This window comes from Callithrix jacchus, chromosome 13, assembly GCF_049354715.1.
Source record: "Callithrix jacchus isolate 240 chromosome 13, calJac240_pri, whole genome shotgun sequence".
NCBI lineage: Eukaryota > Metazoa > Chordata > Mammalia > Primates > Cebidae > Callithrix > Callithrix jacchus.
This window is the reverse complement of record NC_133514.1, coordinates 40,032,702-40,050,417: the sequence shown is the minus strand read 5'-3', so window position 1 is coordinate 40,050,417 and position 17,716 is coordinate 40,032,702. Positions and strand designations below refer to the sequence as shown.

General features: G+C 34.8%; 1 protein-coding gene across 11 annotated transcripts in view; it reads right to left on the bottom strand.

Annotated features, from left to right (window-relative positions):
* The window catches only part of ADAM32 (ADAM metallopeptidase domain 32), a 181,910-nt gene that overhangs the window by 91,240 nt on the left and 72,954 nt on the right, over nucleotides 1-17,716 (bottom strand). For all 11 annotated transcript variants that reach the window (XR_013525624.1, XR_004732787.3, XR_004732786.3 and 8 more), the window contains one exon: nucleotides 8,163-8,340. Coding sequence is in view for 8 of the 11 variants with exons in the window: in XM_035270328.3 (XP_035126219.3) it covers nucleotides 8,163-8,340 (178 nt within the window). In the remaining 3 variants the exon portion in view is untranslated. The remainder of the gene's footprint in view (nucleotides 1-8,162; nucleotides 8,341-17,716) is intronic.

Sequence of the window (17,716 nt, the reverse complement as noted above, 5' to 3'; positions counted from 1 at the left end):
AGAGAGAAGAATCAAATAGATGCAACAAAAAATGATAAAGGGCATATCACCACAGATTCCACAGAAATACTAACTACCATCAGATGACTTCAAACCACTGTATGCACACAAACCAGTAAACCTGGAAGAAATGGATAAATTCCTGGATACTTGCACCCTCCCAAGCCTAAACCAGGAAAAAGTTGAAACCCTGAATAGGCCAATAACAAGGGCTGAAGGTGAGGCAGCAATTAATAGCCTAGCAACCAAAAAAAGCCCAGGTCCAGATGGGTTCACAGCTAAATTCTACCAGACATACAAGAGGAGTTGTACCACTCCTTCTCAAACTATTCCGAACAATCAAAAGAGATGGAATCCTTCCCAAATCATTTTATAAGACCAACATCATCCTGATACCAAAACCCAGCAAAACCCAGGTGCAAGTATCCAGAAACAAAAAAATAAAACTACAGGCCAATATCCATGATGAACATAGATGCAAAAAATCTTCAATAAAATACTAGCAAATCAATTGCAACAGCACATCAAAAAGCTTATCCATCATGATCAAGTAGGCTTTATCCCGGGGATGCAAGGCTCGTTCAACATATGCATCTATAAACATAATCCACCACTTAAACAGAATCAAAACAAAAACCACATGATTATCTCAATAGATGCAGAGAAGGCCTTCAACAAAATTCAACAGCCCTTTACACTAAAAACTCTCAATAAACTAGGTTTCGATGGAACATATCTCAAAATAATAAAAGCTATTTATGACAAACCCACACAATATCACACTGAATGGGCAAAAACTGGAAGCAATCCCTTTGAAATCTGGCACTAGACAAGGATGTCCTTTTTCACCACTCCTATCCAATATAGTATTGGAAGTTCTAGCCAGAGCAATCAGGTAAGCAAAAGAAATAAAGGTATTCAATTAGGAAAGAAAGAAGTCAAATTATCTCTATTTGCAGATGAAATGATTTTATATTTAGAAGACCCTATCATCTCAGCCCAAAATCTCCTTAAACCGATAAACAACTTCAGCAAAGTCTCAGGATACAAAATCAATGTACAGAAATCACAAGCATTCATATTCACCAATAACAGACTTAAAGAGAGCCAAATCAAGAACAAACTGCCATTCACAATTGCTATGAAGAGAATAAAATACCTAGGAATACAACTAACAAAGGATATAAAGGAACTCTTCAAGGAGAACTACAAACCACTGCTCAAGGAAATAAGAAAGGAAACAACAGATGCAAAAACATTACACATTCATGGTTAGGAAGAATCAATATCATGAAAATGGCCATACTGCCCAAAGTAATTTATAGATTCAATGCTATCCCCATCAAGCTACCTATGACACTCTTCACAGAACTGGAAAAAAACACCTTAAACTTCATATAGAACCAAAAGAGAGCCTGCATAGCCAAGACAATTTTAAGCAAAAAGAACAAAGCTGAAGGCATCACACTACCTGGCTTCAAACTATACTACAAGGCTACAATAATCAAAACAGCATGGTACTGGTACCAAAACAGAGATATAGACCAATGGAACACAACAGAGGCTTCATAAGTAACACCACATATCTACAACCATCTGATCTTTGACAAGCCCGACAAAAACAAGCAATGGGGAAATGATTCCCTGTTCAATAAATGTTGTTGAGAAAACTGGCTAGCCATGTACAGAAGGCAGAAACTGGACGCCTTCCTGACATCTTACACTAAAATTAACTCCAGATGGATTTAAAGATCTAAACATAAGACCAAACACCATAAACACCATAGAAGAAAACCTAGGCAAAACCATTCAGGACATAGGTATAGGCAAGAACTTCATGACTAAAACACCAACAGCACTGGCAACAGAGGCCAAAATAGAAAAATGGGATCTAATTGAACTCCAGAGCTTCTTTACAGCAAAAGAAACAATCATTAGAGTGAACTGGCAGCCAACAGAATGGGAAAACATTTTTGCAATCTACCCAGCTGACAAAGGGCTAATATCCAGAATCTACAAAGAACTAAAACAGATTTACAAGAAAAACACAAACACACCTATTCAAAATGGGTGAAGGACATGAACAGACACTTTTTGAAGAAGACATTTATGAGGCCAACAAACATGTGAAGCAATGCTCATCATCACTGGTCATTAGAGAAATGCAAATCAAAACTACATTGAGATACCATCTCACACCAGTTAGAATGGTGATTATTAAAAAATCTTGAGACAACAGATTCTGGAGAAGATGTAGAGAAATAGGAACACTTTTATACTGTTAGTGAAAGTGCAAATTAGTTCAATCATTGTGGAAGACAGTGTGGCACTTCCTCAAAGACCTAGAAATAGAAATACCATTTGACCCAGCAATCCCATTATTGGTTATATAACCAAAGGATTATAAATCATTCTATTATAAAGACACAAGCACATGTATGTTCTTTGAGGCACTGTTTACAACAGAAAAGACCTGGAACCAACCCAAATGCCCATCAATGATAGACTGGACAAGGAAAATGTGGCACATATACACCATGAAATACTATGCAGCCACAAAAAATGATGAGTTAATATCCTTTGTAGGGACATGGATGAATCTGGAAACCATCATTCTCAGCAAACTGACACAAGAACAGAAAAAGAAACACCACGTTTTCACTCATAGTCAGGTGTTGAACAGTGAGAACCCATGGACACAGAAAGGGGAGCATCACACACTGGGGTCTGTTGTGGGGGTTGTGGAGGGATAGCCATGGGTGGGGAGGTTGGGGAGGGATAACATGGGGAGAAATGCCAGATATAGGTGACAGGGGAATGGAGGCAGCACATCACATTGCCATGTATGTACCTATGTAACAATCCTGCATGTTTTGCACATGTACCCCAGAACCTAAGGTGCAATAAAATACATATTAAAAAAAGAAAAACACAGACTATTATAACACTTTAACTGAGGTGCATAAAACTACTCTTATTCTAAGCAGAAAAACTAAATGATGAACCAATCAAAATAATAACTACAACTTTTCAAGACATAGTACAATAGATATAAATAGAAAAAAACAAAAATTTGAAAAGCGGGGGGAAGAAGTAAAGCAGAGTTTGTATTAGTCTTCTTTTTGCTTGTTTGTTTGTGCAAATTGTGTTGCTAAGAGCTTAAAATATAGGCTATAAGATAGTATTTGTAAGTCTCATGTTAACCTCAAATCTAAAAACATACAAAAGATACACAGAAGATAAAAATCAAGAAATTAAATCATATCACCAGAGGAAAATCACCTTTACTAAAAGGAAGATGAAGGAAAGAGAAAGATAAAGGAAAGGGAAAGGAAAATGAAAGGGAAGGAAAGTAAAGGGGAAAAAGGAAAAGTAAAAGAGAGGGGGGAAAGGAAAGGGGAAAGAGGAAAGAAAAGGAAGAGAAAGGGAAAGAAGAAAAGGAAGAGAAAGGAAGGGAAAGGGAAGGGAAGGGGAAACGGAAAGGGGAAGGAAAGAGGGGAAAGGGGGAAGGAAAGGAAGACAACAAAATGGCAGAAGACATTATTATTTATCAATAATATCATGGAATGTAAATCAACTAAACTCACCATTCAAAAATCATAGAGTGGCTGAATGAATTTTAAAACAAAAAAAATTAATGATCTGTTGCCTACACAACAAACACACTTCACCTATAAAGACATACACAGACTGAAAATAAAGGGATGGAAAGGTATCCCTTGCCAATGGAAATTTAAAAAAGAGCAGGAGTAACTACTTATTTCAGACAAAAAGTATTAAGAGACAAAGAAGATCATTATATGATGATAAAACATTATATGATGATAAAAGGATCGTTTCAGCAAGAGTATATAACAATTGTAATTCTATATGCATCCAACACTAGAGCACCCAGATATATAAAGCAAATATGATTAGAGCTAAAGAGAGAGCCCGACCCCAATACAATAACAGCTGGAGACTTTAACACCCCACTTTTGGCACTCAGCAGATCTTTCAGACAGAAAAATAACAAAATCAATAAAGAAACATCAAACTTAATCTGCACTATAGATCAAATGGATCTAACATATATTTACAGAACATGTCATCCAACAGCTGAAGAATACACATTTCTTTCTTCAGCACATAAATCATTCTCAAGTATAGACAGACCATATGTTAGGTCACAAAAGAAATCTTCACACATTCAAAAAAATAAATAATATCAAGCATCTCTTCTGACTACAATGGAATAAAACTAGAAATCAGTGACAAGAAGAATTTTGGAAACTATTACAAATACATGGAGATTAAGCAATATGCTCCTGAATCAACAGTGGGTCAATGAGAATATTAAGAAAAAAAATTTTTTAATTTCTTAAAACAAATGATAATGGAAATACAACATACCAAAACCTATGGGATAAAGCAAAACAGCACTAAAAGGTATGTTTATAGCTCTATGCACTTACATGAAAAAAGAACAAAAACATTTCTATATGGTAACAGTGAACTATCTGAAAATCAAGAAAGTAGTACCATTTACAATAACCACAAATATCATTCTCAGCAAACTGACACAAGAAAAGAAAATGAAATACCACATATTCTCACTCACAGGCGGGTGATGAAAAATGAGAACACATGGACACAGCGAAGGGGGTACTACACACTGGGGGTCTATTGGGAATAGGGGAGGGACAGCGGGGGTGGGGAGCTGGGGAGGGATAGCCTGGGGAGAAATGCCAAATGTGGGTGAAAGGGAGGAAGGCAGCAAAACACTCTGCCATGTGTGTACCTATGCAACTATCTTGCAAGTTCTGCACATGTACCCCAAAACCTAAAATGCAATTTAAAAAAACAATAACCACAAGTAAAATAAAATGTCTAAGAATTAATTTAATTAAATAAGTGGATGGTCTCTACAATGAAAACTATAAAACACTGATGCAAGAAATTGAGAACACCAAAAATGAAAAAAATATTCCATGTTCATTGATTAGAAGAATGAATATTGTTGAAATAGCCACACTACCGAAAGCAATCTATTAATTCAATGCAATCTCTATCAAAATACCAGTGACTTTCCTCACAGAAATAGAAAAAAACTCCTAAAATGTATATGGAACCAGAAAAGACCCAGAATAGCAAAAGCTATACCAAGTAAAAAGAACAAAACAGGAGGAATCACATTACCTGACTTCAAACTACAATACAGAGGTATACTAACCAAAATCATTTGGTACGGAAACGAAGACCAGTGGAACAGAATAAAGAACCCAGAAATAAATCCATTCATCTGCCGTGAAGTCAATTTTGAGAAAGATGCCAAGAACATACACTGGGGAAAGAACAGTTTCTTTAATAAATGATGCCGAGAAAACTGGATATCCATATGCATAACAATTAAACTAGACCCCATCTCTCACCATATGCAAAAATAAAATCCAAATGGATTAAAAACTTAAATCTAAGATCTCAAACTATGAAACTACTACAAGAAAACATTGGAGAAACTCTCCACGACATTGGACCGGACAAAGATTCCTTGAGTAACAACCCCACAAGCACACAAAACAAAACCAAACATGGACAAATGAGATCACATCAAGTCAAAAAGCTTCTGAATGGCAAAGAAAGCAATCAACAAAGTGAAGAGACAACTCAGAAAATGAGAGAAAATATTTGCAAACTACCCATCTGACAAGGGATTAATATCCAGACCATATAAGGAGCTCAAACAACTTTATAGGAAAAAAAAATCTAATAATCTGATTTGAAAGTGGGGAAAAAGATCTGAATAGACATTTCTCAAAAGTAGACGTACAAATGGTAAACAGGTATATGAAAAGGGGTTCAACATCAATGAGCATCAGAGAATTGCAAATCAAAACTACAATGAGATATCATCTCACCCCTTTAAAATCGCTTTTATCCAAAGGCAGGCAATAACAAATGCTGGTGAATATGTGGAGAAAAGGGAATCCTTGTACACTGTTGGTCGGAGTGTAAATCAGTACAACCACTATGTAGAACAATTTGGAGGTTCCTCAAAAAACTAAAAATAGAGCTACAATATGATCCAGCAACCCACTCTTAGATAATTTGTAAAAGTACAACTGCTTGTGTATACGATAAGTGTATGTTTATAAGAAATTGCCAAAATATAAGGTGGCAGATATCCAAATTACCCCGATTTGATCATTATACATTCTATAAGGTATCAAAATATAACATGTATCCCCAAAATATGTGCAATTATTACATAACAAAAAATTACTTAAAAAGTAAATTTTAAATGTTTTCTCCACAAAAAAGGTTATGTGAAGTGATAGATTTGTTAATAACCTTGTCCTAATCATTGCAGAATGTAAACATATATCAAACTGCACTGTATCCCAGAAACATATAAAACTATTATTTGTCAATTGAAAGTAATTGCTTTTAAAAAAAAAAGTCACTGGTAAGAGCATGCTCAACATCATTAGAGTAATCAAGAAAAGACACATTTAAACTCCTACAAAACCACTGGAATAGCTACAATTTAAGAATCAGATGATAACAAATTCTAATGCAGATATAAAGGAACTCAAAGTTTCATATGCTGCTGACAGGAGTGTAAGAGGATACAACCATTTTGGAAAATATGTTGGCAATTTCTTATAAACATACACTTGTTGTACACACAAGCAGTTGTACTTTTACAAATTAAGAATAATGAATCAATAGTGTTAACAACTTAAATGTCCATTAGCAAGTGAATGGTTAAAACAGATCGTGGTATATCCATACAATTAAATATTACTCAAAGTTAAAAGGGGGAAACTATTGTGATATGAAATAAGTGGATGAATCTCTACAACACTATATTGAAAGGAAGAAGCCAGACACAAAAAACATGTGCTGTCTCACTTCATTTACATGACTTTCCAGACCAGGCAAAGGTAACAGAATCAGAAATTGTCTGGAGACAAGTGGAGGTGGAAATAACTGCAAAAGGTTATGAATACACTTTTGGGGATAATGAAAAAATATATATCTTAATTATACCAATAGTCATGTACATTTGTTTAATCTCATCAATCTGTACACTTAAAATGGGTGCATTTTTTTGTATGTGGATTATACCCCAATAAAATTGATTTAAAAAAACAAAATCAAGAAGAAAGCCAGGTGCAGTAGGTGATGCCTGTAATCCCAGCACTTTGGGAGGCCGAAGTGGGTGGATCACCTGAGGTCAGAAGTTTGAGGCCAGCCTGACCAACATAACAAAACCCCATGTCTACTAAAAATACAAAATTACCCAGGCGTGGTGGCTGGCACCTGTAATCCCAGCTACTTGAGAGGCTGAGACAAGAGAATCACTTGAACCCAAGAGGCAGAGGTTGAAGTGAGCTGAAATGGTGGCATTGCACTCCAGCCTGGGCAACAAAAGCAAAAGTCTGTCTAAAATAAATAAATGAAAAAAATAAAATAAAATAAAAAATGAAGAGGACTTGTTCTACCAAATTGTTAAACATAATACAAAAACATAGTAATTAAAATAATGTGATATGGGACACGTAATTAAGACCTATGACTGTAACAAGCCCTAATAAATTTCTGTCTACCTTGTAACCAAGGAAATTTATAATATCTGTGTACCACAGATGTTGCAATATTGCAATGCTGCAAATATTGAATTATATGAAAGCATTATACCCTGGGCCTTTGAATTTATTATATTTTCAAGGTTTTCCTATCAAGTGAATAATCAAAATTATCTGGTGTTCATATTATAATATTGATACAGATTCCCCTACTACTGATTCCATTGTGAGGTCATACCCTAAAGGACACATTGGGCTGCTTAATCAGTCTTCATTAAGAGATCTGTAAATGTCCAAAGATTAAGCAGAGATTTGTAAAGAACCTTATATAGTTACTCTGAAACCAAAAGCTAATTGTAGACTCTCCTCTTTCCCATTTCCAATAATTTTTTGCAGTACATTTTAAACTTGTTCAAAATTCTTCAACCTACAAAACCTAGACAGTATTGTCTTGGATGTATTTCAACCCAACTTTACTTACTGTCAACATTCTGCATGGTACTCATTCACATTTGAGATATATGACATTTATGAAAAAGATAAACTAAAACAATAAATTTATTAATCAATTTTCCTAGTTATCAGACTTACTGCCTCAGTACCACAATCACAGACTTCATTTCCCTCTAATCTGCCATTGCCACAGGATGGTTTCTGAACTCCTTGCATTTGTGGCTTGTTCTGAAGACATTTGGCACCCATATTTGAAATGAAATTTTGAAAGTTCCTCAAACTGCAACTGCTAAAAGTCTTCACACCACTGGATTGCCTAAAAATGAATCCATATAATGTCATTGGCAATATACTTCTGAAAACACATTCCTATATGATATAAATTAATTTTGAAATGTTAAATTCAATTGGCAATTACAAATGTTTATAATAAATGCTTAGAGGCCAAAATCATACTTGAGGATGTCATGTGATTTTATTCACTGGAAAATATGCTCTTATTAAAACAAAATTAAGTACAATTCAATAGCAAAACATACACATAGTAGTCCAATTTTAAAACAGGCAAAGGATTTGAACAGATATTATTCCAAATAAAAATCAGCACCCAGATTTGGACAGATACTTCAAATAAAAATTAACACCCAATTAACTACAAAATTTTATTAAACAAATGATACTGTGCTTAGTCCTAAACTTCCTCAAAGATCTCAAAAAAATTGTATATTTATCAAATTTATATATTATTATGTCCATATATAAATAATAAAGAGAATTCAGAGAACAGTTCCATAGGATGAGTCAGTCAATTTTCACTACATTTTTATGTGATAAACATCTGTAAGGCAAGAAAGAAACAGATTTATTGAGTACCTATTATGTGCCAGATTTCATTACCTAATCCTTACCACAAACCAAAAGGTTGGTATTGTCATCATTTTACATAAATTGAACTAAAGTTCAGATAAGCTAAAATCCTTAAAAGTCAGCTTGTAAATTGGCAGAATGAGTATTCACACACAGTTTTTTTAATTGTATATATTTATGGTGTACAACATAATGTTTCAATATAGGCATACATTGTGGAATAATTAAATCAAGCTACTTAACAAATTATCTCACATACTTATCCTTTTTATGTTGAGAGAACATTTAAAACCTACTGTCTTAGCAATTTTCAAATTCAGTGCATTCTTTTTAACCACTGTCACCATGCTGTACAAATTCACAACAGCCTTGATATGGAATCAACATGTCTGTCAATATACACATGGACTCAGAAAAATCAAAATAAATATTTTTAAAGATAATAATTAAATCAACTTGGACAAGTAAAAAAAGAAATGTGTTATATATACACACAACAGAATACTATCCAATCATTAAAAAAAGAAGAAAATCCTGTCATCTGCAACAATATAGATGAAGAAGCTACTGAATATTATACTCAGTAATATAAGCCAGGCACAGAGAGAAAAATACTATATAATCTAACCATGAGTTTGTCCTAGGTTCCTACATTCATAGTTATTCCCATTTCATGTGCCCCTTCCCTTTTTTCACTTCTGAACTGGTTTGTCTGTGTATATTGTCTTGAAAGTGAGGATTTAAGATATGAGATGTGGAAGAGGAGGCAGAGCAAGATCATGGAATAGAACCCTCCAGCAATCATTCCTCAGTAGGGACACTGAAGTGAACAATTATCCATGCAAGAAAACACCTTCACAAGAGATAAAGGAATGAGGTAAAAGATCACAGTAACTGGTTTTGGCATAGTAACAAGAAAAGACATATTGAAGAGAGTAGAAATGATAGTTTTGCAATACTACACCGTCCCTTCCCCAATCTAAAGCAGTGCAACATAGAGAGTGAATTTGTCAGGAGAGATAGGGCATGTTCAGGGTCGAATGTGTCTTTCAGGAGAGGGAGAAGGAAGTGTGCATGGGGCTTTGCCTGAGAAACCTGTACCAGCCCCACTGCAGTAAAACACAGCACCAGGATGAATCCCACAGTCCTGTTCCAGGCTGGTGCCCACAGAATTCTAGACCTTCCCCAGTTCAGAAGGAAATACACCACCCCAATAGGATGGAGCCAAGCCTTGGCCAACTTCAACACTCACTGATGAAAGAAGCTTTAGGCCATGTATAAATACTAGTGACAGTCAGGTAATAGTGACTGTGGGTGTTAGGTGAGCAAATCCCCTTAACCATTACTCTGCTGGTCTATGAGGCCATGGGCTTCAGGTGTAAGCCAGTATGCTGCCAGTTGCAGGGGCCATGAAAGTGCATGCATCACCTCTCCCGCAACTCCAGACAGCGGAGTGTAGACAGCAACTCCTTCTGCTAGCGGAAAAGAAAGGAAGTGAGCGAGAGACTTTGGGCTTGGAAATCCAAGTCCACCAAGGTTGGATACATAGGGAGTCACAGCATAATTGAGTTTAAGGTGCTATCTAGTGCTGAAATGGCAGCAGCAACCACAGTCTTGACTCATCAGTCAGTACTCTTGAAATTTGTGTAAGGTCCTCTGAAGAAGAGCCAGTACAAACAAGGCCAGACCATGAAGACTAGAATAAATATTTAATTCTTTAAAGCCCAGATATAGCCATAAGCATTAATAACATTCAGGAAAATATGATTCCATCAAACATAATAAGACACCAGTAACCAAACCTGGAGAAAGCTCTTACACAGATAATATAAAATAGATATTTTGAGGAAGCTCAAATAACATTAAGAAAACACAGAGAAACAATTCAGAAAATTATCAGAGATAGTTAAATAAGAGATTGAAATAATTTTTAAAATCAAGCAGAATTCCTGGAGCAATAATAGATAAACTGAATAATTAATACGTGTTAGAGGGTCTCAAAAGCAGAAGTGATCAAACAAAAGGAAGAATTCATGAGCTCAAACACAGGGTATTTGAAAATACATCAAGAAGAAAAAAAAGCAATTGAACAAAGAGCACTTAGTGGATCAATTAGATAATATCAAAAAGCAAATGTAACAGTCATTGACCTTCAAAGGGAGTAGAGGAAGAGAAAGGGGTTAGAAAAGGTTATTCAAATAAATGATAATGGAAAATTATCTAAACCTAAATATAAATATCCAGTTACAAGAAGGTCAAAAATCACCAAGAAGATTTAACCCAAATAAAACTATCTCAAGGCATATAATAATCAAACTCTCAAAGGTCAAGGACAAGAGAGACCCCTAAAAGCAACAAGAGAAAAGAAGCAAATAAACTATTAAGGAGTTCCAATACATCTGGCAGCAGAATTCTCTAGGGAAACCTTAAAGACCAGGAGAGAATGGGATGACATATTTCAAGTCCCCAAGGAAAAAAACTTTCAGCCAAGAATATTGTACCCAGAAAAAGTATCCTTCGAAATGAAGGAGTGATTCAAAACACCTAGGCCAACAAAAGTGGAGGTAATTCACCACCATCAAACCATAAGAAATATTAAAGTAAGTTCTTCAGTCTAACAGAAAAGGATGCTAATGAGCAACAAAAAAATGTGAAGAAATAAAAGTAAGTAAACAAATTTAGCACACTCTAACACTGTAACTATGGTGTGTAAATCATTCATATCTTTGGTATGAAGATTAAAAGCCAAAGATATTGAAAACAATAACAAATTTTAAGAGCTAGGTAATATAAAAAAACGTAAATTTAGAGATTAAAAAGTCAAAACTGGGGAGAAGGGAGTTAAAGTGTAGAGTTTTTTAGGTTATGTTTGTTTCATTCTTTGTGATCAAAAAATGGTTATTATCAAAAAGAAAAAATTACACACTATAAAAGATGGAGATAAAGGCAATATCTTGAACATTCATAGTGAAAATGTAAATTACATGACCATTATGAAAAATAGTATGAATCTTCCTCAAAAACTTAAAAATAGGACTCCTATATGATCCAGCAATCCACTACTGAGCATATATCTACAAAAAATAAATCAGAATGTCAAAGAGATATCTGCACTCCCATGTTTACTGCAGGACTATTCACAATTGCAAAGACATGAACTTATTCTAAATGCCCATTTACAGATAAACTAATTTTTTAAATGTGGTATATATGTATATATAAAAAAAGAATGTTATTTCACCATAAAAAAATGAAATCCTATCATTTCTGACAACATGAAGGGAGCTGGAGGACATTATATTAAGTGAAATAAGCCAGATACACAGACAACCACCACATGATCACACTCGTGTGAAATTTTTAAAAAGTTGATATCATAAAAATAGAGAAGCTGGTGAGGGAAAGAGAGAGAGAGGAAGACGGGGAGAGGTTGGTTAGTGTGTACAATGATAGCTAAATGGGAAGAGAAAGTTCTGGAATTTTATTATACAGTAGGGTGACTATATAAAATAACAATGTAGTGCATATTCCAAGATAGCTAAAAGAGCAGATTTTGAATGTTATCACCCTGCTGAAATGATAAATGTTTAAAGTGATAGATATGGGAATTACCCTAATTTGAACATTATGCAATGTAGCATATGTTGAAACATTACGCTGTACCCCATATGCATGTAAACATTTTGAATCATTATAAATTTTAAAAATGTATGAATGAAAAAGGTATGAGTTGCCCACCTTTAAAAAGCATATATAAATTAAACTATCAAAATAATATCTCAGGAATAGGAGGGGGCTTCAAAATGGCTGACTATGGGAGCCTGGTACTTTTCTCATGCACAAAAAAGACCAAAAGAGCAAATAGATAATCAGAGGTTCTAAGATAAAACACCGGAATTTACTGGAGAAGTGACAAATAACCTCTGAGGCATAGAAAGAGAGAGAAGCAAAACAGCCAGCCTGGCCACAATCAGCTCAAATCCCGAAGCAACTCCTCATTGCAAGAAAAAGTAAGCAAGATCCAAGACATCCACATTTCTATTGTGGACTCCTGCAATCCTAGTGACAGGACAGTCCCTTAGCCAACACAGGCTCTGAGATTAGTGTAGGCAGGTGCCTCAAGTCCACAAGTTGGTACTGTTCCACAGAGGATGTTTGTGCTGGGTCCCAAATACCCCCATCCCCTTCCCACCAAGACCCAAGCTGACACAGCACTACAGCATTTTGAGAGCCTAGCCCCACCAAACCACCAGATTCAAGTTCAGATCCTGAACTGAATCCCAACAGTTCTGGCATCTCCACATCCCTATCGCCCTACTGGCATAACACCACATCCACCCAGAGGGCTGCACTATCACAAAATAGGATTGTCCTAGGCATATAATTGTGTCTCTAGCACTCTTGCTGATTTAGTGTCCTATAGCCCAGGAAGCACTTTGCCACTACCCATTGGAGTTTTGTGGCCAGCAGTCTAGGAACACCTTGGTTCTGCCATGGCAGCAGGTTCCTAATCTCAAGGAGCCAGAGAACAAAGCTGGGGCCTGATACTAGTTCCACAGAGTTAGAGCATGCAGTCCAGGAATCCTGAGCTCCAGAGAGAAGCACTACCAGGAAAGGAAAGACCATTACCAGTCACTATAAAAACACTGAAATACACAGAGCAGTGACACTATAAAGCAACCACATAAACAAGTCTGCAAAATAACCAGGTAACACGATGACAGTATCAAATTCACATATATTAATACTAACATTTAATGTAAACAGGCTACATGCCCCAATTAAAAGGCATGTAGTGGCAAGCTAGAAAAAGAAATAAGACCCAATGGTATGCTATCTTCAAGAGAACCACCTCACATACATAGGCTCAAAATAAAAGAATGGAGAAAAATCTACCAATCAAATGGAGAATAGGAAAAGCAGATGTTGCAGTCCTAATTTCAGACAAAACAGACTTTAAACGGATGAAGATTAAAAAAAAGACAAAGAAGGGCACTACATAATGGTAACAGTTAGAAACAACAAAGGGGATGTTACCACTGACCCCAAAGAAATGCAAATAACCATCAGAGACTACTACAAACACCTCTGTGCACAAGCTAGGAAATCTAGAAGAAATGAATATATTCTGGGACACATACAATCTCCCAAGACTGAACCGGCAAGAAATTAAATCCTGAAACAAACTAATAACAAGTCCTGAAATTGCATCAATAAAAAATAGGCAACTAACCGAGAGAGAAAGCCCAAGACCACACAGAGTCACAGCCAAATTCTACCAGATGTACACAGAAGAGCTGGTATCATTCCTGCTGAAACTCCTTCTTTACGCCACATACATAAATCAATTCAAGGTTGATTAATGACTTAAATGTAAAGCCCAAAAGGTAAAAACCCTGGAAGACAACCTAGGTAATAATCATTCTGTACATAGGAACTGGCAAACATTTCATGATGAAGACTACAAAAGCAATTACAACAAAAACAAAAATTAGGATTTGATTAAAGAGCTTCTGCACAGCAAAATAAATTGTCAAAAGAGTAACAAACAGCTTACAAAACAGGAGAAAATATTTTCAAACTATGCATCTGACAAAGGTCTAATATTCAGCTTCATAAGGAACCTAAAAAAATTTACAAGAGAAAAACAAACAACCCTATTAAAAAGTGGGCAAAGGACAAGAATAGGCACTTTTTAAAAGAAGACATACATGCAGCCAACAAGCACATGAAAAAAAAGCTCAAAACCACTGATTATTAGAGAAATGCACATCAAAACCACAATGAGATACCATCTCAAACCAATCAGCATGGTTATTATTAAAAAGACAAAAAACAGATTCTGGTGAGGTTGTGAAGAAAGAGGAACACTTATAAACTGTTGGTGGGAGTGTTAATTAGTTCAACCATTGTAGAAAACAGTGTGGGATTCCTCAAAAAACTAATAATAGAATTACCATTCAACCCCGCAATGTGATTACCAGGTATATACCGAAAGAAATATAAATCATTCTATCATAAAGACTCATGCATGTATGTGTTCATTGCAGCACTATTTGAAATAGCAAAGACATGAAATCAACCTCAATGCCCATCATTGGTAGACTGGATAAAAAAAATGTGGTGCATACACACCATGGAATACTATGCAACCATAAAAATAATGAGATCATGTCCTTTGTAGAACCATGGATAAAGATGGAGGCCATTATCCTTAGCAAACTAACAGGAACAGAAAACTAAATACCACATGTTTAGGCACTGAAGGATGAGAACACATAGACACATACAGAGGAACAACACTGGGTACTATTTGAGGGTGGAAGGTGGGAGGATGGAGAGGATCAGAAGAAAACAACTACTGGGTACTAGGCTTAGTACCTGTGTGGCAAAATAATCTGTACAATAAACCCCCATGACACAAGTTTACTTATATAACAAACCTGCACATGTACACCTGAACCTAATATAAAAGTTTAAAAACACACACATGAATAGAATAATTCCATTTAAAAGTGGCAAAGGATTTGAATAGACATTTCTCAAAGGAAGACATACAAATTACCAACCTGCTCTTTTCTGACATGAAAAAATATTCAACATCAATAATCATTGGAAATTTTTAAATCAAAATCACTATGAGATACCATCTCACCTCAGTTAGAATGGCTATTATCAAAAAAGATGTAAACTAACAAATACTGGTAATGATGTTGAGAAAAGGCAACTCATTTCACTATTAGTGGGAATGTAAATTCATATATCCATAATAGGAAGTATTGTGGAGGCTTCTCAAAAAAATTGAACAACTACAATACAAACCAGCCATCTTTTTACTTGGTATTTATACAAATGAAAGGAAATCAGTATATTAGAAAGATACCTGAACCTTCATGTTTATTGCAGCACTATTCACAATAGCCAAAACATAGAATCAATGTAAATGTGAATCAATGGATGAATGGATAAAGAAAATGTGGTATATACATCACAGTGGAATACTATTCAACCATAAAAAATGAAAATTTTTCATTTGTAACAACATGAATGGAACAGGAGGTCATTATGTTAAGTGAAAAAAGCCAGGCACAAAAAGGCAAATATCACAATTTTCAACCATGTGCAGGAGTTAAAAAGTTTAACTCATAAAGATATAAAGTAGAATGATGCTTTCTAAAGACTGGGAAGAGTGGGTAGGGGAATCAAGAGAGGTTAGTTTTAAAAAAAAGAAGAATGAAACAAGGCTTTGAAATTAGATAAACTTGTGACTAATGCCAACCCTATGACTTATGAGGCCTTAGGCAAAGTGATTAAATTATCTAAGTCCTACTTAATTTTCTCATCTGCATAATAGGGATTATGCTCATCTACCTCATAGATAGGTGAGGCTGTGAGAATTAAATATAATTAATAAGTGAGTGTGTAATTCAATTATCTAGTTTTTAATAGGTACCCAATAAATCACTGCTAGTATTACTGATACCACTAAAGTTTGTCCATTAATTAACTGTGTATCTAGTAAAAGTAGATCACTTTGGCAACCTATAATCCAGGGACTTTTTAATAAACACATTAAATTTAAATATGTAATTAATGACATGCTTTCTTTGTGAATTAACATAAAATAATGTGTGAGATGTACTGTGGATATGCAAAAGAGTTACACATGTGCTATTATTAGATTTTGTAAAAATTAATATAATATTTTAATCATACACAAGTGATTTGTAAGAAATTGGAGATTATATATTGAAGGCTTTTTAAACATAAAGTACCATATGATCCTAAAGGTTTACTAAACAGATTCAAAACCCAAGTCTGCCACAAACTAGCCATCTGACCATGGGTAATTATCCTTTTTATAACTTAGCCTCTCATCTGTAAAAATGGGAATAATAGGAACTGCCCTATAGAGATATTGTGAGAATCAAGTAAGTTAATATATGTAAAGTGCTTGGAATGGTCTCTAAAACGTAGTAAGTACAATGTAAATATTTGTTCATCTTATTATCATTAATCTTAGGCCCTGGATGACCTACACAAAACATGTTGTCCTAGCATACTTGGGAGTAGCTGGCCATGTGAACAATTAGCTCAAAATAATCATTTTCATATTGTTGTGCTATAGATAGATAGATAGATAGATAGATAGATAGATGGATTCCATTTATCCATCTATATGGATATATGCATATCATATATATATATTGATATGTGGACATGTGTGTGTGTGTATATGTATGCATATCATGTATATATGTTCACATATATATGACATGATATACATATATGATATGGCATATATATATATGCATATATATGTATATATGTGGATATATATGCCAGGCATATATATACACACGCACATACTTTTAGAGCTAATTTGTAATATAATTGCATTATATAAACTATGTTGAGTTCAAGCTATTTTTATGGGTATATATGTTGAGTTTTAGTTATTTAGAACATAAGAGTTAACTTTAAAAGGTGCTTAGAAGTACCCATAAATATAATATGTTTTCAAATTTTAATGTCTTATTTTCACTTCTGATCTTTGACTGTTCTTCAGGAATGAATAGGTTATGCATACCATAGGCCATTTTACAAACAGAAAAACTACAAAATACTAATGACAGCTGCTGTAGTTCTTATCTGATATACCATTTTGGAAAGACTGATGAGTTTAGAAACCACTCTAGCTAATCAATCACATACTCATAGAATTCTACAATTTAGAAAAACCCTTTCCTATTTCTCTTTCTTCTTTCATTCTTACATCGCCCTGTGAAATAAAAGAAAATAGGCATAATTATTCCCATTTAAAG